This window comes from Heptranchias perlo, chromosome 11 (genome assembly GCF_035084215.1).
Source record: "Heptranchias perlo isolate sHepPer1 chromosome 11, sHepPer1.hap1, whole genome shotgun sequence".
In the NCBI taxonomy this organism is placed as follows: domain Eukaryota; kingdom Metazoa; phylum Chordata; class Chondrichthyes; order Hexanchiformes; family Hexanchidae; genus Heptranchias; species Heptranchias perlo.
In genome coordinates, this window is record NC_090335.1 from 55263666 (window position 1) to 55290002 (window position 26337).

The 26337-nt window shown below is 41.2% G+C and overlaps 1 protein-coding gene across 4 annotated transcripts in view; it reads right to left on the reverse strand.

Annotated features, from left to right (window-relative positions):
• The window catches only part of LOC137327359 (E3 ubiquitin-protein ligase DZIP3-like), a 124821-nt gene that overhangs the window by 61956 nt on the left and 36528 nt on the right, over window positions 1-26337 (reverse strand). For all 4 annotated transcript variants that reach the window (XM_067993069.1, XM_067993068.1, XM_067993072.1 and 1 more), the window contains exons 9-13: window positions 26163-26260; window positions 24258-24311; window positions 22724-22791; window positions 17514-17590; window positions 566-726 (exon numbers count right to left, since the gene is read on the reverse strand). In XM_067993069.1, the coding sequence (XP_067849170.1) occupies window positions 566-726; window positions 17514-17590; window positions 22724-22791; window positions 24258-24311; window positions 26163-26260 (458 nt within the window). The remainder of the gene's footprint in view (window positions 1-565; window positions 727-17513; window positions 17591-22723; window positions 22792-24257; window positions 24312-26162; window positions 26261-26337) is intronic.

Sequence of the window (26337 nt, forward strand, 5' to 3'; positions counted from 1 at the left end):
GCATGGGAATATCATCACCTGCAAATTCTTTTCCAAGTCACAAAGCATCCTGACTTGCACATACATTGCTGTTCTTTCATAGTTGCTAGGTCAAAATCCTGCAATTCCCTGCTTACCACCACTATGGGAGCACCGTCACCACAAAGATTGCAATGGTTTAGGAAGAAGGCCCACCAGCACCTTCTCGGCAACTAGGAATTGGCAATAAATGCAGCCTCACCAGTGAACAAGTTAAAAAATGTTTGGAACATAACCTTCATGTACAACTTGCACTTGAATTCTGCACTTGATGATCTTACACAAGTTTCTCCTAAATACAGTATACCCAATTCATCACCCAGCCACTCTTAAATTAGCTCATACATAATTATATGTTCACATGTATATAGCCTCAGCCACATACAACCCTACAAGGGTTTACCTGTTAACTGTAAATATATTGGAAGTGAGCAGCCTTTGGTTAAAAATAAGTCACCCACATAACCCTCCTTGCATTTAAACTACAGTACTTTAAAATAAGAATATAATGCAGATTCTGCTTATGTAGAGACAGTATCCTGCTTACCTTCATCTGGCTAGTCTCCTCATTTTCAGGTTCATCTTCACTTCTATCCTTGGAGTCACAGGATTCAGCTGGAGAAGGAGAAACCAGAATAGCTGCAGGCATCCTCTGATTATCCTCGAGATCAGGTGCAGTTGTTAAACTGTCCTGCACAGATTTTAAACCTAATGAAATAAAACAGAGAAAAAAAAAATCAAAAAACCTGGAAAACCCGTATCAAAACTATACTCCAGAGATTAAAAATTTATATCCCGAAGTCTCGTACAAAATTTAAAATATGCTCACGCTTAACACTCCATTCACTCCCCCCATTTCCATTCAATCCCCCCAAAGGCAGGCAGGATGAGATACTCCTCATCCTCATCCAAAACTAGAGGTCATAAATATAAGATAGTCACTAATAAATCCAATAGGGAATTCAGGAGAAATTTCTTGACCCAAAAAGTGGTAAGAATGTGGAACACGCTACCACAAGGAGTAGTTGAGGCAAATAAGGGGAAGCTAGATAAGCACACAAGGGAGAAAGGAATAGAAGGGTTTGCTGATAGGAGCAGATGAAGTAGGGAGGGAGGAAGCTCGTATGGAGCATAAACGCCGGCATAGGCCAGTTGGGCTGAATGGCCTGTTTCTGCGCCGTAGACTCGATGTAACTTGACGTAATCTGCTTCTCCCTGCCTCCTACCTTTCCTTCCTATCCATTTCCCTCAAAGCAGCTTTGTTTGCTTTCAAAATTCAACTTACTTATTTAGGTCATCCACTTTTTCTAAACATCAACAAAACACAGATGAGACGGTTGGTTAGGAATTTTAACAGATTTTTTTTGAAAATTGAATATAAGAATGAAGTACGACAAATTTTTTCTGTCTTTCAACTTCCTCTCAGCTTAATGAATTTTCTGACGTTTATAGAACACAAAACAAAAGCTGCAACTGGTGTGTAATCAATGCACTTGCAATTTTATCTCATCACACACACACACACACACACACACACACACATACACACACAAACACACACAGTCAGTTTGAAAAAAATCTCACTATAACTTTTACCTGAATAAATCTGTGTTAAAATTATTTAAAGAAAAGCAACTGGGCTGAAACTGCTAAAGAAAAATATCATCAATGTAACTGACTGAATGGTACTATTGTATCCTGGGGAATTAAGTACGGGGAATTAAGTACATTGCACACGCTCAGACTCCACAATCCAAGTTCAGTGCACAGCTTCAGGTTAAAATATCAAGTCTCAGGCCAGGCCAGGCTTTTGGTAGAGGCTGAGGCTTCAAGTAAAAACTTTAATGAAAGCATTAAAAGACACAAATGACAATTTCATCACGTTACTTGAGACGTGGGTAACAAAGGGTTAAAATGTAGAGTATTAACTTCAGCACACACTGAATCAGACAGAAAGGTTCCCTCTAGCACAATAGAAAGAGTAAGAGAAAAAGAAATGCAGAGAGAAATAAATAGAGACACCACTTGAACTAAATACCTGCATCCTTGCCATGGCATGGACCATGAGAGAGAGAACTGAAATGATACTACCTAGTACTACCCCTTAAGACTTAATTAAAATGGCCTGGAGGGAGAGATAAGAAACCTTAAAAAATGGAAAACTAGATGTTTGAAAAATGCAGTCATCCTCACCCATGTCAATTAGTAGTATAACTTTGCCCATTGGTCACATATAGATTTTGTAGCCTAGAGATGTACAGTTGCCATGTGAACAATGCGTGAATAGGCTATGTTCAGCATGCCTTATAAGGGAATTTAGGTTAGTGATTTGTAGTCAAGAAAGGTATATAAATCAGTGAATTGCAACAAGAATTTGGATTCAGCCCAGAATAAGCTCAAGAACTCTAAATTCGAAAGACATTGTTTCCCCAAATAAACTTTGTTTGGTTGTAAGCACTTTGCCTTATTTGAAACATTAAACTTCGAATTAGTGAAACTTTGCTCGTAAGCGTATTGTCTTACCGTTATTGATCTCCCATCATAAGTGGTAGAAGCTAGTTAACAATTATATTGTGAAATATGAATTTTTAACATTTATGATTATATTGTGCTCTAGAAATTCAGTTACTGAGGGAAAAAATGGCACATGGAAAAAATGTTCAGAATATATTTTGAGTGATTTGTGGGAACTTGGTGATCAGATTGACACAAAGATTGGTGGCATTGTAAGCAATGTAGATGAAAACATAAAATTACAAAGCGATATTGATAGTTTAGGTGAATGGGCAAAACTGTGGCAAATGGAATTCAATGTAGACAAATATGAGGTCATCCACTTTGGATCAAAAAAGGATAGAACAGGGTACTTTCTAAATGGTGAAATGTTAAAAACAGTGGATGTCCAAAGGGACTCAGGTACATAGATCATTGAAGCGTCATGAACAGGTGCAGAAAATAATCAATAAGGCTAATGGAATGCTGGCCTTTATATCTAGAGGACTAGAGTACAAGGGGGCAGAAGTTATGCTGCAGCTGTACAAAACCCTGGTTAGACCGCACCTGGAGTACTGTGAGCAGTTCTGGGCACCGCACCTTCGGAAGGACATATTGACCTTGGAGGGAGTGCAGCGTAGGTTTACTAGAATGATACCCGGACTTCAAGGGTCAAGTTACGAGGAGAGATTACACAAATTGGGGTTGTGTTCTCTAGAGTTTAGAAGGTTAAGGGGTGATCTGATCGAAGTTTATAAGATATTAAGGGGAACGGATAGGGTGGATAGAGAGAAACTATTTCCGCTGGTTGGGGATTCTAGGAGTAGGGGGCACAGTCTAAAAATTAGAGCCAGACCTTTCAGGAGCGAGATTAGAAAACATTTCTACACACAAAGGGTGGTAGAAGTTTGGAACTCTCTTCTGCAAACGGCAACTGATACCAGCTGAATTGCTAAATTTAAATGTGAGATAGATAGCTTTTTGGCAACCAAAGGTATTAAGGGATATGGGCCAAAGGCGGGTATATGGAGTTGGATCACAGATCAGCCATGATCTTATCAAATGGTGGAGCAGGCACGAAGGGCTGAATGGTCTACTCCTGTTCCTATGTTCCTAGATTGTGCAATTACAAAATGAGTTTGTATGCCAAAACCCATTATAGATGTAGACATAAGAATTTATAATGATTGAAAAAGTGATACCAGAGAGTTAGGTAATGTAGACAGGAAGTGCACACAGACCTAAGGTTTTTATAGAATAAAAAATATTAAAAGTTGCATTTGCTCACCATCACACATTTCCTGAAGTATTAATCATAGTCAAACATATTCTAACCTAGGCAGATTCATTCTGCCACACCTGATTGGACCATTCTTACCAGGTGATTGACTCTCAGCCCTGGTCCTACCAGTCCTGACTTCCACTTTTTCAACAGCTGCAGCACACCTTAGAGAAATACTTTAAATTAAAGATAACTGAACAGCTCCAAGCTCAGTATAAATGGCAGAAAGTTTAAACTTTTTCAACAATGATTCTTTATAATTAGGATAATTTCCACCTTTTATCGTCTGCACTCAACTCTCATATATGCAAAACAATCTTAAAATGTGTTGTATTTCATCTCTCTCCTCTCTATAAGAACATACCAGCCTGACCTGTAACTGACCCCAGCATTCATTTCAAAAATCAAAAGCATTTAAACCTTCTAGTCTTGAAGGGATACACACCTTGAATAAATTCTATATGGCATCACATTCCTGTACTTATAAAACAGGAGACTCACTAATATATATGTAATTTTCTTTCTTCTTCATGTTTGCATTTTTTTACTCTGAGAGTTTGGTAAGTGTGGGAGTTCGGTGAAGTGGGGGAAGGAGGTGCTGCTTTGCCTTGCTTTTCCGAACTTTTCCCGCAGAGCGGCAGTGGACCTGAGAGTAGAAGACTGAGATTGTGGAATAAAAGCAGCAGCAGACCTGCAACAAGAGACAACTATTGTGCGACGTCACAGGTGAGGCAGGAGAGTCCGAGAGGTGAGCAGAGTATAAAAGGGGAGACCTAGAGCGGGAAGAGAGTCTGAGAGTCTAAGGCAAGTCATGGCAGCAAAGCTCGCACCCGTGATATGCTCCTCCTGCACTATGTGGGAAGTCATGGACACTACCAGTGTCCCTGGCGACCATGTGTGCAGGAAGTGTGTCCAGCTGCAGCTACTGGCTAACCGTCTTTCGGAGCTGGAGCTGCGGGTGGACTCACTGTGGAGCATCCGCGATGCTGAGACTATCGTGGATAGCACGTTCAGTGAGGTGGTCACACCGCAGGAAAGAATACGCAGGCAGAAAGGAAATGGGTGACCGCCAGGCAGAGTAAAAGGACTAGGCAGGTAGAGCAGGAGTCCCCTGGGGCCATCTCCCTCTCAAACAGATATTCTGCTTTGGATACTGTTGGGGGAGATGGCTTATCAGGGGAAAGCAGCAAGAGCCAGGTTCGGGGCACCACGGGTGGCTCTGCTGCACAGGAGGGGAGGAAGAAGAGTGGCAGGGCTATAGTGATAGGGGATTCCATTTTAAGGGGAACAGATAGGCGTTTCTGCGGCCGCAAACGTGACTCCAGGATGGTATGTTGCCTCCCTGGTGCTAGGGTCAAGGATGTCACGGAGCGGCTGCAGGGCATTCTGGAGGGGGAGGGTGAACAGCCAGTAGTCGTGGTCCATATTGGTACCAACGACATAGGTAAAAAAAGGGATGAGGTCCTGCAAGGTGAATTTAAGGAGTCAGGAGATAAATTAAAAAGCAGGACTTCAAAGGTAGTGATCTCAGGATTACTACCGGTGCCACGTGCTAGTGAGTATAGGAACAGGAGAATAGACCGGATGAATGCGTGGCTTCAGGGATGGTGTAGGAGGGAGGGATTTAGATTCCTGGGACATTGGGACCGGTTCTGGGGAAGGTGGGACCTGTACAAGCGTGACGGGTTGCACCCGAGCAGAACTGGGACAATTGTCCTCGCGGGGGTGTTTGCTAGTGCTGTTGGGGAAGGTTTAAACTAGAGTGGCAGGGAGATGGGAACCTGAGTGGGGAGTCAGAAGGGAATAAAGTTGAGAGCAGCAAGAGAGGGGAAGACCCAGGGGAAATCTACAATACAAATAGTACAAACAGTTGTTCAAGAACAAGTGAAAGGGAAAAGCTTAGAGCAGCGGAAAGAAAGTGTACTTTAGGCACGACAGATAAAATGAAAACTAGAAGGCGTAAGGCGATTAACCCAGCATCAAAGCTGTGGCAGGGGGTTGGGAACCTGAGCAGGGAGACAGAGGAGAGCGTATCAGGAAGGGACAGAAGGTATGGAGTAAAAGGTAAAGTGTTAAAAAAGGAAAAAGCAGGAACTAAGTGTCACAAAACATATTTGAAAGTTCTTCATCTGAATGCACGTAGCATTCGTAACAAAATGGACGAGTTAACGGCACAAATAACTACGTATGGGTATGATCTTGTGGCCATTACAGAAACATGGCTGCAGGGTGACAACGACTGGGAATTAAATATGCCAGGGTATTTAACAATCAGGAAGGACAGGCAGGAAGGAAGGGGAGGTGGGGTGGCTATGTTAATAAGGGAAGGAATCACTGTAACACAGAGAAAAGATATTGGGACAAAGGGTCAGGATAATGAAACAGTTTGGGTAGAGATAAGGAATAATAAGGGGCAAAAAACACTTGTGGGCGTAGTATATAGGCCTCCTAATAGTTGCAACTCTGCTGGAAGAAGTATTAATCAGGAAATAGTCGGGGCATGTAATAAGGGAACAGCTATAATTATGGGGGATTTTAACTATCATATTAACTGGACAAATCAAATTGGGCAGGGTGGCCTTGAGGAAGAGTTTATTGAGTGTATTAGGGATGGATTTCTTGAGCAGTATGTAACTGATCCTACAAGGGGGCAAGCAACCTTGGACCTGGTCCTGTGTAATGAGCCAGAATTAATAATGTCCTAGTTAAGGATCCCCTTGGAATGAGTGACCACAACATGGTTACATTCCATATCCAATTAGAGGGTGAGAAGGTTGGTTCTCAAACAAGCGTACTGAGCTTGAATAAAGGAGACTATGATGGTATGAGAGCGGAATTGATTAAAGTGGACTGGGAAAATAGTTTAAAGGGTAAGACGGTACATGAACAGTGGTGTTCATTTAAGGAGTTATTTTACAACTTTCAAAAAATATATATTCCACTGAGAAAAAAGGGTGTAAAAGAAATGACAGCCATTCGTGGCTAAGTAAAGAAATTAAGGATAGTATCCAACTAAAAACAAGGACATATAAGGTAACCAAACTTAGTGGGAGGATAGAAGATTGGGAAGTCTTCAAAAGACAGCAAAAAGTAACGAAAGGATTGATTAAGAAAGGGAAGATAGATTATGAAAATAAATTAGCAAAAAATATAAAAACAGATAGCAAGAGTTTCTACAGTTATATAAAAAGAAAAAGGGTGGCTAAGGCAAACGTAGGTCCTTTAGAGGATGAGACCGGGAAATTAATGGTGGGAAACATGGAGATGGCAAAAATGCTGAACAAATATTTTGTTTCAGTCTTTACGGTAGAGGACACTAAGAATATCCCAACACTGGACAAACAGGGGGCTCTAGGGGGGGGAGGAGCAAAATATGATTAAAATCACTAAGGAATTGGTACTCAGTAAATTAATGGGACTCAAGGCGGATAAATCCCCTGGACCTGATGGCTTACATCCTAGGGTCTTGAGGGAAGTGGCAGTAGGGATTGTGGATGCTTTGGTAATAATTTTCCAAAATTCTCTGGACTCAGCAAAGGTCCCGGCAGATTGGAAAACTGCTAATGTAACACCCTTATTTAAAAAGGGTAGTAGGCAGAAGGCTGGAAATTATAGACCAGTTAACCTGACATCTGTGGTGGGTAAAATTTTGGAGTCTATTATTAAGGAGACAGTAGCGGAACATTTGGATAAACATAATTTAATAGGACAAAGTCAGCATGGCTTTACGAAGGGGAAGTCATGTCTGACAAATTTGCTTGAGTTCTTTGAGGATATAACGTACAGGGTGGATAAAGGGGAACCAGTGGACGTAGTGTATTTGGACTTCCAGAAGGCATTCGACAAGGTGCCACATAAAAGATTATTGCTCAAGATAAAGAATCACTGGATTGGGGGTAATATTCTGGCATGGGTGGAGGATTGGTTATCTAACAGGAAGCAGAGAGTTGGGATAAATGGTACATTCTCGGACTGGCAACCTGTAGCCAGTGGTGTTCCGCAGGGGTCGGTGCTGGGTCCCCAACTCTTTACAATCTATATTAACGATTTGGAGGAGGGGACCGAGTGTAACATATCAAAGTTTGCAGATGATACAAAGATGGGAGGGAAAGTAGAGAGTGAGGAGGACATAAAAAACCTACAAGGGGATATAGACAGGCTGGGTGAGTGGGCGGAGATTTGGCAGATGCAATACAATATTGGAAAATGTGAGGTTATGCACTTTGGCAGGAAAAATCAGAGAGCAAGTTATTATCTTAATGGCGAGAAACTGGAAAGTACTGCAGTACAAAGGGATCTGGGGGTCCTTGTGCAAGAAAATCAAAAAGTTAGTATGCAGGTGATCAAGAAGGCCAACGGAATGTTGGCTTTTATTGCTAGGGGGATAGAATATAAAAACAGGGAGGTATTGCTGCAGTTATATAAGGTATTGGTGAGACCGCACCTGGAATACTGCATACAGTTTTGGTGTCCATACTTAAGAAAAGACATACTTGCTCTCGAGGCAGTACAAAGAAGGTTCACTCGGTTAATCCCGGGGATGAGGGGGTGGACATATGAGGAGAGGTTGAGTAGATTGGGACTCTACTCATTGGAGTTCAGAAGAATGAGAGGTGATCTTATTGAAACATATAAGATTGTGAAGGGGCTTGATCGGGTGGATGCGGTAAGGATGTTCCCAAAGATGGGTGAAACTAGAACTAGGGGGCAAATCTTAGAATAAGGGGCTGCTCTTTCAAAACTGAGATGAGGAGAAACTTCTTCACTCAGAGGGTAGTAGGTCTGTGGAATTTGCTGCCCCAGGAAGCTGTGGAAGCTACATCATTAAATAAATTTAAAACAGAAATAGACAGTTTCCTAGAAGTAAAGGGAATTAGGGGTTACAGGGAGCGGGCATGAAATTGGACATGAATTTAGATTTGAGGTTAGGATCAGATCAGCCATGATCTTATTGAATGGCGGAGCAGGCTCGAGGGGCCGATTGGCCTACTCCTGCTCCTATTTCTTATGTTCTTACTCCCTTTCTTTTTGCAATTATTCTCAAATACAACACAGTCAATGTTTAGACATTGTTGCCATGGTATACAGAAAGCATGATTTAGTGTGCATGATCCAGAAGTTTAGAATGAGATAAGGAGGAAGCTTTATTGCCAGCCCAAGGGGATGTTTCTAGTAAGCTGTATTGATTTTTTAGGTGTATTGCTTTAGTTGTCTGTTGCAGTGACATCGATGACTGCTGATGAAAGCTTGCAAAACTATAGCAACACAACCACAAAGATCCCTTTTGCAAGGCACCTAGGCTGTAGGGGAATACTAACAGATTTCTAGACCGTTTTTGACAATAGACAAAGAATGGGAAGGAGATTTCAAAGAATCTCCTGGTTCAGGCTCAATGAGTTCATTGTTTTTTCTAACTAGACTATTTTCCATAGTGCCTGAAATCACATTGACCAGGGTGGCAGGGGGGGAAAGAGAAGATCAGCCTCCTGCAACCTCAATAGGATCCACAAATAGGTTGCCATTAGGATGAAGTTCAGGAGTTTCCCCAAATCTGGGTACCAATCATCGTTAATGGAAGGGCTGGAAGGTAGTGCACTGGGTCTGGCTCAATTGTGCTTTTGGATTCTGTGCAACACTTTTTTTGCCAATAGGACTGGATATTTGGATACAATTACAAAGTATGAAAGATTGTGCTCTCCCCACCAAACCGCTTCAGCATTCTGCTGAGGCTTTGGGGTCCCATTTGTGCATGCAGCAATGGTTGACATGTGTCTCAAAGTTGATTTTATTTAATTTGCCATCCTTTTCATTTGTTGTAGGTGTAAATTGTATTTGCTACCTTGCAAATAGATTGAGATAGATTCATCACAATGACAAAAACAATGAGGTAAATGATTCTGTAATTGAGCAATTATCCTTTAAGAGCATGGGCACAAGCACATCATCAAACTCAATGTGGGAATATGCTCACCTGCAAGCACATGGAACCAAATTTTGCAATCACACAGTATTCATCCGTATGAAGACAGCAAAAATTAATTTTAAAAATCCATCCCCCTCAGTTGGAAAAAAACTCCAAGAAAGAAGAATTGAAAATAGACAAACAGATTAGCCACAGTGAAAATGGATTTGTTCCATTACACCAAGGTATTCACTCAATACACATTAGAAATAGAGTTAACCAACTGAAAATAAGCTCCTTTGATGAAAATGAAATAACATCTTTGTAAATTAAATTTTAACACTCATACAGTTGCAGAAAAGCAACATTAAAAATAATTTCCACAACTTATGATGCATTTATACCGCAGTTAGCAGTCTGAGACCTTGTTTATATTGCCTGATTCGAACTGCCATTCTCTTGCAATGGAGAGAGCACTCTGTAGATGTAGAGCTCATCTCCCAGTGGTTAAAATCTAAATGCTCAGAGAATGTGAGCTTGAGCATCTGTACTCTAAAAGTTTACATCAACTCCAGGTAGATTTAATAAATGCTCAAGAATCTAAGAGATCATTCAAGACACCACACTGGAATTATACTTAATGCAATGTCAGACTACCTCCTCCAGGGACTCCCCAAATCCGAAGTTACACTGCAAGTTTAGCATTATTGTGAAGCAGAAACCATTCGTGGTCTGAAGCACTGCGAAAGGTGCAGTATAAATGCACCCTTATAACGCACCACTTAAGAACATACTATGTGGAGAAATATATACATTTCCCAAGATGGTAATTTGCAGTTGTTATTAACTTAATCTTGTAATGCAAATAGTTTAAATGCTTATTGAAGTTTGGTATGAAACGATTTTTATTTGTACATGAGATTGACCACATTTTATTTCTCACTCTGTCATTCATGGATTATAAGGCCACCATCACTATTGAAAATAAAATTCATGCCACATAGACCTCAATAAGGCATCTGTTATTACCATGATAAGAAATTGCTTGGATATATTAAGGCTACTAATCATACCGTTAAATTAATCAGGAGGGATTAAGATGATTCAGAAATATTATGGATGAATGAAAAATTCAAAACTATTCTATATAATCTCTCTGGTTCATAAGCTGTTTTAGTCAGTTTGGTTGAATATATTTCAGCTTAGTGGAAAAGAGCTGCAGATTTCTCCACTATTTACACTGATTTACATGTTAGATAAAAAAAAAGAAACCAGGCTGCAACAGTTACATTTAGGGAGCATTCTAGAGTGTATTTTCCTATTGTTACTTAACAGTGAGTGAATTAAAAACAGTATGGAGTAAATTTTCATCCTCATCACATAGGTGGTAATCTGACGGAGCAGAATACCTGCCCGTTGTAGAACCCAATGGAATGAAAATTGGATGATTTCTATAATGTTCAGGCAAACCGCTCTGTCAGATTACTATCCATACGGTGATGATGAAAATTTACCTCTAGGTGTTATAACAAAGATTGTATTACATTGTGGGCATCCATGAGGCGCTGTCGGCCATCAGCAGCAGCAGATTTGTATTCCAGCACAATCTGTAACCTCATGGCACGGCATATTCCTCACTCTACTATTGACAACAAGCCAGGGGATCAACCCTGGTTCAATGAGGAGTGTAGAAGAGCATGCCAGGAGCAGCACCAGGCGTACTTAAAAATGAGGTGCCAACCTGGTGAAGCTACAACACAGGACTACATGCATGCTAAACATGCGGAAGCATCATGCTACAGATAGAGTTAAGCGATTCCACAACCAACGGATCAGATCAAAGCTCTGCCGACCTGCCGCATCCAGTCGTGAATGGTGGTGGACAATTAAACAACTAACGGGAGGAGGAGGCTCTGTAAACATCCCCATCCTCAATGATGGCAGAGTCCAGCATGTGAGCGCAAAAGACAAGGCTGAAGCGTTTGTAACCATCTTCAGCCAGAAGTGCCGAGCAGATGATCCACCTCGGCCTTCTCCCGATATCCCCACCATCACAGAAGCCAGTCTTCAGCCAAATTGATTCATTCCATGTGATATCAAGAAACGGCTGAGTGCACTGGATACAACAAGGGCTATGGGCCCCGACAACATCCCGGATGTAGTGCTGAAGACTTGTGTTCCAGAACTAGCCACGCCTCTAGCCAAACTGCTCTAGTGCAGCTACAACACTGGCATCTACCCGACAATGTGGAAAATTGCCCACGTATGTCCTGTCCACAAAAAGCAGGACAAATCCAATCCGGCCAATTACTGCCCCATCAGTCTACACTCAATCATCAGCAAAGTGATGGAAGGTGTCATTGACAGTGCTATCAAGGCTGCACTTAGCCACCTGCTCACCAATGCTCAGTTTGGGTTCCGCCAGGGCCACTCGGCTCCAGACCTCATTACAGCCTTGGTCCAAACATGGACAAAAGAGCTGAATTCCAGAGGTGAGGTGAGAGTAACTGCACTTGACATCAAGGCAGCATTTGACCGAGTGTGGCACCAAGGAGCCCTAGTAAAATTGAAGTGAATAGGAGTCAGGGAGAAAACTCTCCAGTGGGTGGAGTCATACTTAGCACAAAGGGAGATGGTAGTGGTTGTTGGAGGCCAATCATCTCAGCCCCATTACATTGCTGCAGGAGTTCCTCAGGGCAGTGTCCTAGGCCCAACCATCTTCAGCTGCTTCATCAATGACCTTCCCCACATCATAAGGTCAGAAATGGGGATGTTCGCTGATGATTGCACAGTGTTCAGTTCCATTCGCAACCCCTCAGATAATGAAGCAGTCTGTGCCCGCATTCAGCAAGACCTGGACAACATCCAGACTTGTGCTAATAAGTGACAAGTAACATTCGCGCCAGACAAGTGCCAGGCAATGACCATTTTCAACAAGAGAGAGTCTAACCACCTCCCCTTGACATTCAATGGCATTACCATTGCCGAATCCCCCACCATCAACATCCTGGGAGTCACCATTGACCAGAAACTTAACTGGACCAGCCACATAAATACTGTGGCTATAAGAGCAGGTCAGAGGCTGGGCATTCTGCGGCAAGTGACTCACCTCCTGACTCCCCAAAGTCTTTCCACCATCTACAAGGCACAAGTCAGGAGTGTGATGGAATACTCTCCACTTGCCTGGATGAGTGCAGCTCCAACAACACTCAAGAAGCTCGACACCATCCAGGACAAAGCAGCCCGCTTGATTGGCACCCCATCCACCACCCTAAACATTCACTCCCTTCACCACCGGCGCACTGTGGCTGCAGTGTGTACCATCCACAGGATGCACTGCAGCAACTCACCAAGGCTTCTTCGACAGCACCTCTCAAACCCGAGACCTCTACCGCCTAGAAGGACGAGGGCAGCAGGCACATGGGAACACCACCACCTGCGTGTTCCCCTCCAAGTCACACACCATCCCGATTTGGAAATATATTGCCGTCCCTTCATCGTCGCTGGGTCAAAATCCTGGAACTCCCTATCCAACAGCACTGTGGAAGAACCGTCACCACACGGACTGCAGCGGTTCAAGAAGGCGGCTCACCACCACCTTCTCAAGGGCAATTAGGGATGGGCAATAAATGCTGGCCTTGCCAGCGATGCCCACATCCCATGAATGAATAAAAAAGAGACGCTATCAAAAAAATGTTTCCAATAAATATATCTTGGCTCATAACAGTTATGGCAGACAAAAATATTATGGACTATTAGTTTTACTGCCAGTAAAGAAACAAGATCATTTTTTTGTTATAAAATTTAAAATCGCTGCTGCAGAATGAAATCACACATCTACACGGAATGCCCATGGTAATCAGACTAGTTATATTTTCACCAACTGAATATCCGACATCCTAAATAAGTGCTAACTATGACAAATCATTTCATGCTCAAAATATAACTATGACAAATCAGCAAGAAAGGTGATTAGACCATAAGCAGTGACTGCTTTAGCTATAATGATAATGAAAGTTAAAATGCAGCCTTTGCTTCTTTTCTTTCAGGTAATAACAAAACCCTTTTATATCCAGCTTCCTTCATTATTTTGCTGGTAGTTTTTGTAACCTGTCTTTTCTGTTTCTGCTGAGAGATATGTATGGCCTCTCAGTTTTGTGCTAACTTTGTTCTCCTGAATACATACTAAGTTTCTGGCCTTGTTACTATACTTTCCACTAGTAGGTAAAGTTGTAGCAAAGTAGATGCTTGAAAATAAGTGCTATGTTGAGTAATGAATGTATTGAGCGTACTCTCTACATTAATTTGTTCCTGCTATATAGTCTAATCCAGTTCTATTACATTATACAGCAATAAATTCAGTAATCGTTGATGTTCATCAATATATTTAGTACCAACTAATTAAATTGCAGAAATTGAGAACGAATGTCATGGGATGATATGGAATATCACCACCGGCGCACCGTGGCTGCAGTGTGTACCATCCACAGGATGCACTGCAGCAACTCGCCAAGGCTTCTTCGACAGCACTTCCCAAACCCGAGACCTCTACCACCTAGAAGGACAAGAGCAGCAGGCACATGGGAACAACACCACCTGCACGTTCCCCTCCAAGTCACACACCATCCAGATTTGGAAATATATCGCCGTCCCTTCATCATCACTGGGCCAAAATCCTGGAACTCCCTTCCTAACAGCACTGTGGGAGAACCTTCACCACACAGACTGCAGCGGTTCAAGGCGGCGGCTCACCATCACCTTCTCAAGGGCAATTAGAGATGGGCAATAAATGCTGGCCTTGCCAGCCATGCCCACATCCCATGAACGAATTAAAAAAAAAATCACCATTATACATAGAACTTGAGTTAATTCAGTTAAAAGGCATGGAATTGGGAATAAAAACAGAGCTGCTGTGGCTAACAAAAATGGCACAGCAGGCTGAAGGGAACCAAAGGGCCTTCTCCTGGTCCTTTCTCATTTTAGTTACTGTGCTTGTCTCAGACCAGTTGTTCTTCAGACAACAAAAGCAGATATTCCAGTATGGATTGCTCATGCTGCTAATGGGGAAAGAGAGATACTGCCAAATGAGCTCTACTGGTGCACACTCGACACTTAACAATGCGTTAAGTTTGCAATTTAATTAGAGTTTGAAATAAAGTATGAAAACAAAATCCTTTTATTTCCTGCTTCCTTCATTATTTTGCTGGTAGTTTTTGTAACCTGTCTTTTCTGTTTCTACTGAGATATATGTATGGCCTCTCAGTTTTGTGCTAACAGAGTTAGCAGAGTTCCTCCACACTCCTTAATGAGAATGAAACTGCTCGTTACAGGTTATATGTATTTAATTCAATCTCACTGAGCAGAATGGGTAAGCTCCACTCCATTAGTAATTCATAGAATGGTTACAGCACAGAAGGTGGTCAGTTGGCCCGTCGAGTCTGTGCCGACTCTCTGCAAGAGCAATCCTGCGAGTTCCACTCCCCCGCCCTTTCCACGTAGCCCTGCAAATTTTTCCCTTCAAGTACTTATCCAATTCCCTTTTGAAAGCCACAATTGAATCTGCCTCCACCACCCCCTCAGGCAATGCATTTCAGATCTTAATCACTCGCTGTGTAAAAAAGTTTTTCCACATGTCACCTTTGGTTCTTTTGCCAATCACCTTAAATCTATGTCCTCTGGTTCTTGACTCTTTTGCCAATGGGAACAATTTCTCTCTATCGACTCTGTCTAGATCCTTCATAATTTTTAATACATCTATCAAATCTCCTCTCAATCTTCTCTGTTCCAAGAAGAACAACCCCAGCTTCACCAGTCTATCGACATAATTGAAGTCCTTCATCCCTGGAATCATTCGAGTGAATCTTTTCTGCACCCTCTTGAAGGCCTTCACATCCTTCCGAAAGTGTGGTGCCCAGGACTGGACACAATACTCCAGTTGTGGCCGAACCAATGTTTTATAAAGGTTCAACATGACTTCCTTGCTTTTGTACTCTATGCCTCTATTTATAAAGCTCAGGATCTCGTATGCTTTTTTAACCGCTTTCTCAACATGTCCTACCTTCAAAGATTTGTGCACATGTATCCCCAGGTCTCTCTGTTCCTGCACCCCTTTTAGAGTTGTACCCTTTACTTTATAACGCCTCTCCTCGTTCTTCCTACCAAAATGTATCACTTCGCACTTCTCTGCGTTAAATTTCATCTGCCACGTGTGCGGCCATTCCACCAGCCTGTCCATATCCTCTTGAAATCTATCACTATCCTCCTCACCGTTCACTACACTTCCAAGTTTTGTGTCATCTGCAAATTTTGAAATTGTGCCCTGTACACCCAAGTCCAAGTCATTAATATATATCAAAAAAAGCAGTGGTCCTAGTACCGACCACTGGGGAACACCACTATGTACCTCCCTCCAGTCCGAAAAACAATTGTTCACCACTACTCTCTGTTTCCTGTCACTTAGCCAATTTCGTATCCATGATGCCACTGACCCTTTTATTCCATGGGCTTTAACTTTGATGACAAGCCTATTATATGGCACTTTATCAAACGCCTTTTGGAAGTCCATATACACAATAACCGCACTGTCCTCATCGATCCTCTCTGTTACCTTATCAAAAAATTCAATCAAGTTAGTTAAACACGATTTGCCTTTAACAAATCCATGCTGGCTTTGCTTAATTAATCCACACTTGTCCAAGTGACTATTAATTTTGTCCCAGATTATCATTTCTAAAACTTTGAGGTTAAGCTGACTGGCCTGTCGTTGTTGGGTTTATCCTTACACCCTTTTTTGAACAAGGGTGTAACATTTGCAATTCTCCAGTCCTTTGGCATCATCCCCGCCTCTAAGGATGATTGGAAGATTAAGGCCAGTACCTTCACAATTTCCACCCTTATTTCCCTCGGCACCGTTGGTGCATCCCATCTGGACCGGGTGACTTATCTGCTTTAAGCACAGATAGCCTTTCTAATACCTCCTCTTTATCAGTTTTTAGTCCATCCAGCATCTCAACTACCTCTTCTTTTACTGTGACTTTGGCAGCATCTTCTTCCTTGATAAAGACAGATGCAAAGTACTTATTTAGTACCTCAGCCATGCCCGCTGCCTCCATGCATAAATCTTCTTTTTGGTCCCACCCCTCCCCTTACTACCCTGTTTACATGCCTGTAGAAGACTTTTGGATTCCCTTTTATATTGGCCACCAGTCTATTCTCATACTCTCTCTTTGCCCCTCTTATTTCCTTTTTCACTTCCCCTCTGAACTTTCTATATTCAGCCTGGTTCTCACTTGTATTATCAACCTGATATCTGTTATACACCCCTTTTTTCTGCTTCATTTTACTCTCTATCTCCTGGCTTTAATTAACTAGCTTTCTCAACCTGTAGCGAAATCAGGAGTACTGGGCTTAAAGCATATTGGTTCGCACGATGTTGACTATAGCATGTTTCTTCTGATATGCTTAATGGCCGAATATGCTTTATGGGCCAATATGCTTAATGAGAATAATGAGGGAAATGATTGGCTTAGTTTTCACTGTACTGTGTCATTGAGTGGTGGGACATGGGATCCCAGCTGTGATTTGACACGCATTGAGCTACGAACTATACAAAAGAGGGTAGGTACCTCTTTATCAAGTGGCATCAGGGACTTAGTCACGTTGGTTGTACATATGCGCCTAAAGGTCTACACGTTCCGCATGATAGTCAGGTTTGAAATATTGAAATCAATGTCATAAAAATTTTAAGTTGAAAGATTTTGGTACCAATCGTTTGCATATGTTCTTTACTCACATGAATAAAAATAAGGTCAATTTTACCAGTTCCTGTAGCTTCAGGCTCCTGTGTGATTTCTTGATTCTGCTCCTCGGGCATTTCACTGTTCTGAGTCAGGGAACTGCAAAATAACACAACAATGGTCAACAAAATGAAAGGCATCACTGGTGACAGAGTGACTACTGCCCTGAGATTGTCGTCTAACATAATCGCTTAATTGATTGTTAAATAACTACAAAATGCCACAAATACTGGTTGCATTTTTTGACTGTGTTAAAATATCAAGTAATAATGATTCACTGTAACAGTGTAATTTCTGTGATAACATTTTAGCACCATAGCTGTTCACCTTTCATGTTACATTTCATCTGAAAACATTCAGGATTCCAGCCCAAGTGTATAATGAGGCAGCCACAGTGACGAAAACTCTTTTCTTTTGTAATTCTATATGACAGACGCTGTCTTTATTATTAGATCAACTTCAAAGAGAAAGCTAAAAATTCAAAGAGCTGCGGTGCAATTGTTGATTTCTGTCATATTTACATAGATAGCTAGAAAAAGATCCTGACTATATATTCCTTTTCTGTACAAAAAAAAGGATTTTCCTAGACCCCTTACAGTTGAGCCCTAAAGGTGCACTCTGCCTCAAACCAGTGGTAGTGCTCCAAATTTCCTGGTTGGGCAGTTCATCAGCAGGCACTGCATTGGGCAGGGGAAATGAAGCACAGGAAATGGGAGCGCTGCTGAAGGCCGTAAAAGTATACTGCAGCTTCAAAAGGCTATTACATCGGGCAAAGTATGGATGCCTTTTGCTGAGATACTATACTGGGAGATTTGGAGCACTGTCTTAGCTGCCAAACCATCCTAGATTGCACTGCATTCAAACTACCCTCTGTGAGGAAGGCTGGAGGAATGAAGGCACCCTGCTTTGACAACTAAACCACTGAGCAATTACTGAAGGAGGTAGAGCAAGTGTTCTTTCCTGATCATGGTCACACAGTCCTCAGTGGCCCGCAGAGCATGGCAGAAAGTAGTAAAAGTTATTAAGGCTAGCACTACTGTCCAAGAGACCAGGCTCTAGTGCAGGAAGGAATTCAATGACCTCACCAGGAGGAGAAAGGAAAGCGTCACATACCTATAATAGTGTATGTAAACTATCTGGGAATACGATGATCTGTCCTCTTCTAAACTTTAATTTCCTTCTCTAGTCCATCAGAAACCATGGAGCACCTTCCAAATCTCTTCTGAAGTTTGCCGCCCATTTTTGACACAAATGGACAAGGACAACCTGTTAACGCCATCCTCCAACTGCAGCTGCATGGTTCAACCTCTCAGTCTTGTAATCCCTAGGGCGTTCCCTTTGCATTATTGGGTGGGCCACTAGGCCTTAATTCCTCAATAGCTTTCTGTCTCTGCGGGAGAAAGCAGCACATAACTGGAGACAGATGACTGCCACCAGAAAGGACCAGCAACACTTCATGAAGGGATGAAATGTGCCAAGGCAGACAGGCAGATGAAGAAGACGACTTTATCCCAACTCAGGTCTGGTACGACTCTCCTCTAGTGCTGCTTCACCTTCCTAGCATTCTACAGGCCTTCATGCTCATCCTCCTAAACTTCCTCCAGATAACACATATATAGGAGAATCACAAAAGGAACCGTCATCCTAGCAACCTATGAAGTAGCTCCCAGCACTCTCAGATGTTTCCAAAAATTATTTCCCCAATAAAGCAAAGCTGGATTGCAGTCCAAACTGGGTAACTCCAAATACCAGATTTGTGTTCAAATACTGATGTACCTCACTGCCTTTGTAAATGTAACTCAAAGAACCACTGTAGATTCTGCACCCTGTATTCAAGTAGTCAAGTATCACCTCACCTATGACTGCCACTAACAGAGGAAATGGGTTTGCAGGTAGATTTGACATCTTGGGAGTGACAAAAATAGAAAAGTTTAAATAAAAGCATTTGTTTTGGTATAGCAATGCAGGCCCAGCCAAAAACGTAATACAAAGCTTTGGAACAGGGCTATGGGAGAAGAGACCCAGCATTGCAGGCCTCTGCCCAAATTTGCAGATTGCCGCGCCCTGAAAATGGGCACACTTCAGGCACTGGAACCAAGAAAATCTGTCCTGTTGTTTCTTGATCATAAATTCATAAGCAAAGCTGAACCAAGAAGCACTACAAGAGGACACATTCTCCACATTTCAATGAAATACATGCAATGTCAAAGCAACTGGCACATCGGGTGCTCATTATATACTTTATGGCAGCAGCATAAATTCAGTGCTCCAATTTAGCTCTTCATCTTCAGTGAAGTTCAGCCAATTAGGTAGTCAGCAGCATAGTGTTGGCTCAAGCATTGCAGTTGTCACAACACTCCAGAAAAGAATGTGTCTCATGATACATATAGACACTGTCCTACCTATATCTACTTAATAGGGCACATCTGATCCCCTTCAGGCCAACATACTCAAGTGGCTACACACTGGATACTCCGGTTCCCTTCAAGACTTGAAATGCCAGTGAGCATTCATAGGCACATATGCGTAATGTTACATGCCACATGTACATGCTTAAGCAAATGTGTGGAACAATATACAACTCAAGCACACATCTGATCAGTTGCACTTCAGGTTTTGGAAGCAACTGGAGTGTAACTGTCTATGGGCAGTATAACCTTGCTTGAGCATGTTGCTTAAAGAGCCTCACTTGCACATTAGTATCCCCCAGTATAACAAGAGCAATAGTTAAAACAATCGGTTCTGCAAAAGATTTGAATGTTAGATGTGAATTGTTGGTGTACTACAAAATTTGCAATATCAGTACAAAATTAGATAATAGTGGCGAAAACCATCTACCAACAGGTTTTCATTTCTATGCATAATCACATCAAACAAAACAGATCCCTAAAATGCACTTAAGGAGAAATCCAAGGATGTCACAATATGATAATAAATAAAAGTTTTATGAATTTATAAATAAATAAATAAAATAAAGATCTGATCACAAATCTGAATTCTCACTGTTCTGAACAATTTGAATAGGCCATTTTCTTTCTGCCAATTTACCCCCTCTCTCCTGAAGGCATCAATGATTCCATATGTCCTCGTTGCTCTCCTGTATCTCACCAAATGGCAGTTTTTTTTACTTGTGAGTCTAGAGAGTGAGTGTCAGCAAACTATTTGATCATAGGAGCATCACAGGTGAGCGCTTTCTGCCTTCATCTGACATTCAGACATGCACACTTTCCAGGGGTCAATAGTTAGCCATCAGGAGCATGAACAAAGGGTGTTTTTATCCCCCTTCCTAGCCTAGCGGTGCTGCCGCCCAACTGAGATTAACTAACTCAGCACAGAATGGGATTAGGGCTTGAGATTTTCTGGTCTGAATGACTCAGTTACACGTTGCCGTTACCAATTGAGCCATTTTGGGGAACTTGAAATGTCAGTGAGGCTCAGTACTCTCACCTCGGAGTCAGAAGGTTGTGGGTTGAAGCCCCACTCTGATGTGACCACATAATCTAGGCTGACACTTTGGTGCAGTAGTGGAAGTCGTAGGGAGTGCTGCATTGTCTGAGGTGCTTGCTTTTGGATGAGATGTTAAACCGAGACCCTGTCTGTCTATACGGATGGCTTTAAAAGATCTCAAGGATTTTTTTTGAAGAAGAGCAGGGGTTCTCCCCGTGTCCTGACCAACATTTATCCTCAACCAACACCACCAAAAGACAGGTTAACTGGTCATTTTTCTCACTGCTGTTTATGAGGCTTTGCTGTGTGAAAATTGGCTGCCGTTTTGCTTACATTATAACAGTGACTACATTTCAAATGTAATTCAACGGCCGAGAAGCACTTTAGGATGTCCTAAGTACGTGAAAGATGCTGTATGAATGCTAGTTCTTTCTTTAAAGACTGTTTTCTGATGAAGATTTACAAAATTAAGAACTGGATTGAAATTGGACAAGCTATTTTAACTGAAGACCCTTATGGATGGTTACGGGAGCTTAGTGCTTAGTTAGCTTAGCAATCCAGATGTCATGTGTTCAAATCCCAAATGGAACAACACTGTGAAATCAAATTCAATCAATATGGTAATTTCTTGGCTGTAGCGACTTTTCTCCTATACTAAGTGGTTGACTCTTCATGAGAATGGACAGAGAAAGTCTACAACTACTTTATACAAAATCTGTACGTACTGTGTTAAATGCTGCAATTCTAGATTAGGCCAGGCTAAAAATTCTCAGAACCCATGTCCAATGAGTTAAAGAAATCTAAACTTTTGACTCTGAATATAAAGTAAATTCCAAAAGAGCAACTGTTTAAGGAAAAGAAACTGTACAAAAATGCAGCTGCCAGGAATTTTCTGACAAATCTAATATTTACTGGAAAATGAAATGTAAGAGGTTTACTACATTTACAGGCAGTAAGGTGCAAAACAGTTAAGTGCATAAGTTTTAAATATTTACTTTTGTTTTAAAAATAATTTTGTGCTCCCCACAGCTTGTCTGGATCCATTGCTGACCTACTGGCAAAGGATGACCACATGACATACAACCCTTAAGTAATTGCAAACAATAAACCTGAAAAGGTGCACAATATATAAGCCATGAAAGAAACCAACAAGGCAGGTCTAAATCCTAAGGGGGCATTTATAGTACTTCACACCAATGCTGCAATTGTAGTGCAGATGTGGAATCCAGTACCAGGGCCTGAGCTGGCACTGGAACAATGTGAAGCAAAACTCATTGGAAGAGGAAGTCTTACTCCATTTCACTCCGGAGCATGTTTGGATCTTAAAAACCCATTTATACTATACCAGTTTAGCGTTGACGCAAAGCCTAAGTGTCTTTGCATCGACAATAGCTTTGTAGTGTGAATGCCCTTTTAATAACAATCCAGCTATTCCCAGAATCTTTCCTCGGTAAACACAGTGAACATCAGCACAAGCAGTCAGAATTGCCCATCCATTGTTATTTTCCACTGGTCATACTCTCAGTATACAATGTAAATTGAGAAAGTGGCGTGATGCTCATCAACTATGTATAGTATCAAGACACAATGAATCTGTAAAGTGACTGCAAAACAAATAACAAGATTCAAAAATAAATGTTTATTACGATAATGATCCAAAAAGTTGATTTTAAAAGTTAAATTTAAAAAAAAATTACTAAGCATGATCATCTGTTTATTGGCTTCTCATGAAAGAAATACATTATGGAAATATTAGAGTTCTGAACTACAATGAAGGATTCTTACCTTTTTAATTCTTTGAGCGTTTCAGCTTCCCGTGGAAGTGTCTGGGCAGCAGCTTCTGTTTTTTTACCCTGTATTCACATAGTAATTATTTTTAATGGCAGTACTTCATTTACATTTAGACGAATAGAGCACTGTTGATGCATAAAGAGAAGTTCTTTTATGAGTAATGGAGGTACAATGAGGTTAGGATTGTTTTTCACACAAGTCTTAAAAGTGTCTGTAATTAGGATTCAAAGGCAGTCCAGTCAAAGCAGACTGAGGTTGCAGGGCTGGATGGTACGGCTGTAGACCGCACATAACTTTAAGAGAACACCACACCTTGCAGTGATCCTAAATCATAATGTTGCAAGCAAGCCTCCATAATTCAGTGCTCCAGACACGGTAATAGAGTTGAATGGTTTGTCTGCAGGTTTGGGACGGGCATGGGTGATCTGGGACCCTCCCAAATAGAACAGGAGATTTGTAAGATACAGAGCTGGTTAATGTAAGTGTTAAGTTACTTCCCCTCACTTCTGGAGACCTGAATTCAATTCTAAAACAGGAAAAATCAAGTAATTTATGCTATTAATTGAGTGGGTTAATCGATTTACAATTTATTCTGTGATTGGATGGCAGTAAGTTATCACATTAATGGGTAATTAAATTATCTCACATCCTTAGAATAAGCTACTACTAAATCTCATATTTTTTGTAAGTTTGCACTACAAATAGATCAGCCAAATCCACAAAATACTTTCTATATTTTGGTTTAAAGTTAGGAATCCAAACTAATCCAATAGAGTCAGGTGTTTAAATACTTAAAATTTTTGTTAAGGGGCTACATTTTTAAGGACCTATTCCTCAATTTTATTCACATGGATCTTTCATAACTAAATTTAGCAATTTTCAACAAACAGCAACAATCTAACTTTTTCCACTTGCTGCATGAGGATTTGAAAAAACAACTTACTTGACATGCAAATTGTGGCTGAATTTCAACTGAGAAACAACTACATATACACAGTTTGAAAGTATGAAAACGAGACAGATGTTTGCAGTCACTGACCTTTCGGGATGGCTGGGGAAAGTCTGTGGGCCAGAAAATAGTATTCCTTGCTCATTGTGGCCCAAATATTAGTGGCTGCTGCATCAATGTTTATATTTGCCATTGATAACACTGTTACTTCCAAAGGATCCTGGGAAAACCACTACTTGTAGTGGTTGACTGCTCCTTCAAAAGCAGTTGTGCTGACCCCTTTACATTGTGGCGCTGCTGTCGAAGTCAGGACTGCAATTGATGGCAACACTGTAAAGGGTATGTAAATCTGCAATAATTGATAGGCCTTACAGAGTGAGTCTGTGCCAGCCAAACACTCTACTGAAGTAAACAAGAAATTTATCTTCCAAATGACCATAGAGGTGATTTTCACTACAGTCAAATCAAGCTGTTTTAAGTGGAAAAGGTAATGCCAATTAACGTAGGAATGTTTAGGGAAAGTACAGCATAAAATTTAAATTGTTTACAATTATGCTTCACAACATTGCAAAATCGTACCTTTTTACCTCTTGACTTTTTCCGTCTTTTCTTTGATTTTGAGTCTCCTGTTGCCTATGTGTACAAAATAAATGAACAAAATGCTTTTAAGCTATTGAAGTTAGGTTAAGGACTTTTTTTTTTTAAAAAAAGCAAAAATTAACTTTCGCATTGACTAACAGTATAGTAACTAAGACCTCACTTCAGAAACAGGTAATCATGGACTTGAATTTTGCAGCTGCCTTTAATATAAATTCCAAGGTTACAGTTAGTATAATCTGTTATTTGGTTGGCTTCCAGATGGATTGCTGTGTGCATGAAGAAAAATAAAACCACTTGTTCTTGGGAAACAGTAAGTGCACATCTTACTGGACTGATGGCTATAATTGCAGTCTATAACCTAGGTCACCCCGACCTTCCAATGTAAAATGGGAAGTGTAAGGTGACAAATCATTAATATGCCAAAAGGTAGCTGCAAAATTTGAAATCCAATATTTGTAATCTGCATTTTATTTCCATAATCTTTAATGACACAAAGTCTATTATGTGTACAGTAAGATTTTATTTTATGTGGTGCTGAAAGTTACAAATTTGTAAGAATATTCTAAGGTTAATTTATACACAGTTCTGCTTCCAATGGAACAGAGAGAAAATGGCTACATTCAATATCAGGAGTTTCACGGCCCATTCCCCAGACAGACAAGATTAAAGTTTTCACACAAATGCACAAACCAAAAACTGGGTAGGAAGAAATGCTGTCTGATCTACAGCCCCATGTGGATTGCTTTTCACTATTAAAAGTGATGATGCAGCATGGCTAAACCACTGAAGCACAGACACCCGTTACACTGGGGAAAAAATGCTAACTTTAACAGTCCTTGCTGTATTGCGTTAATCCTGTTGCTACCCACCACCACAAATTGCAAACTGCTAAACAGCATTCACTAAACATGGTGGTGGGACTGCTACTAGTAGTGCATTAAAATAATGCACTACTACACTAAGTGCACTAAAATAAAATTCACTTCAAGAATATGCTTGTATGCTCTTGATTCTTTCCATCTCTTGCGGCCACTACAATTCTGAGGTCTCATCACTGACAAGGCCATCTTTTATCACTTCCTCAAATGCCCTTCCTCCACCCCCTCTTTCCTCATGTCCAATACCAAGTGTGAAGAGCTCATGGATTTCTTCAGCTCAAAGATTGGCATCATCTATGGAGCTGCATCTGCTGCCTCCTTCTATATTCCACCGCTCTTGATCTCCTTCCAGGTTTGCAGCAACCCTACCTCCGATCCACTGTCACTCTGCAGTTTCTCTCCCATCTCTCTCTCCAAGCTCATCTCTTCCATATGGCCATCTCTGGTTCCCTTGATCCCTTCTCACCCAACCGCTGACCATTCAACTACTTCCTCTTGCCTTCTTATACTTGCCAACATTGTAAATAGTTCTTCTTGCTCATGCACTCTGTAAAATGCCTTGGGAAGAATAAGGCCCACCATCACTTTCTCAAGGGCAACTAGGGGTGGTCAATAAATGCTGGTCTTTCCAACAATGCCCACATCCCAGGAATGAAAATAAAACAGCCACTTGGGCGACCAGAGGAGAACTGATGCTTGTGGAATAGTACCATCTCATGAGTGTGGAGAGGAGGGGAAAAAATAATTTAAAAAAATTAGAACAATCCCCAATTTTTTAATTAAATGCTTTAAGGATCAAGTGTAAGGAATTCTGAGCATACACTGAACCCAACACAAGTGTCAGTATAGCTTGCTGCTAATTCAGTTCACTGTTACGGGATTATTTGCTTGAAAGCCCTGGACCTCCGTCTACAAATAGTGATGCAATGTTTGCCACTGACATTGAGATGAAGAGTTACCAAAGAGCAAATGATTCTATACTGGATTCAGAAAGTCAGTAACATACAGAAACATGTTTTGCAAACTCATCCTCTGAAGTCTCCTTTTCTTTCTGGTCTTCTTTAGCATCAACCACTTTTGTTCCAAGCCTTTTGGTTTGTTGCCCTAAAGTACAAGAGGTTTGATTGTGTTTTTAAAAAATGCATAAAGTATTAAACAGAAGGCATTCCTGTTTGACAGAT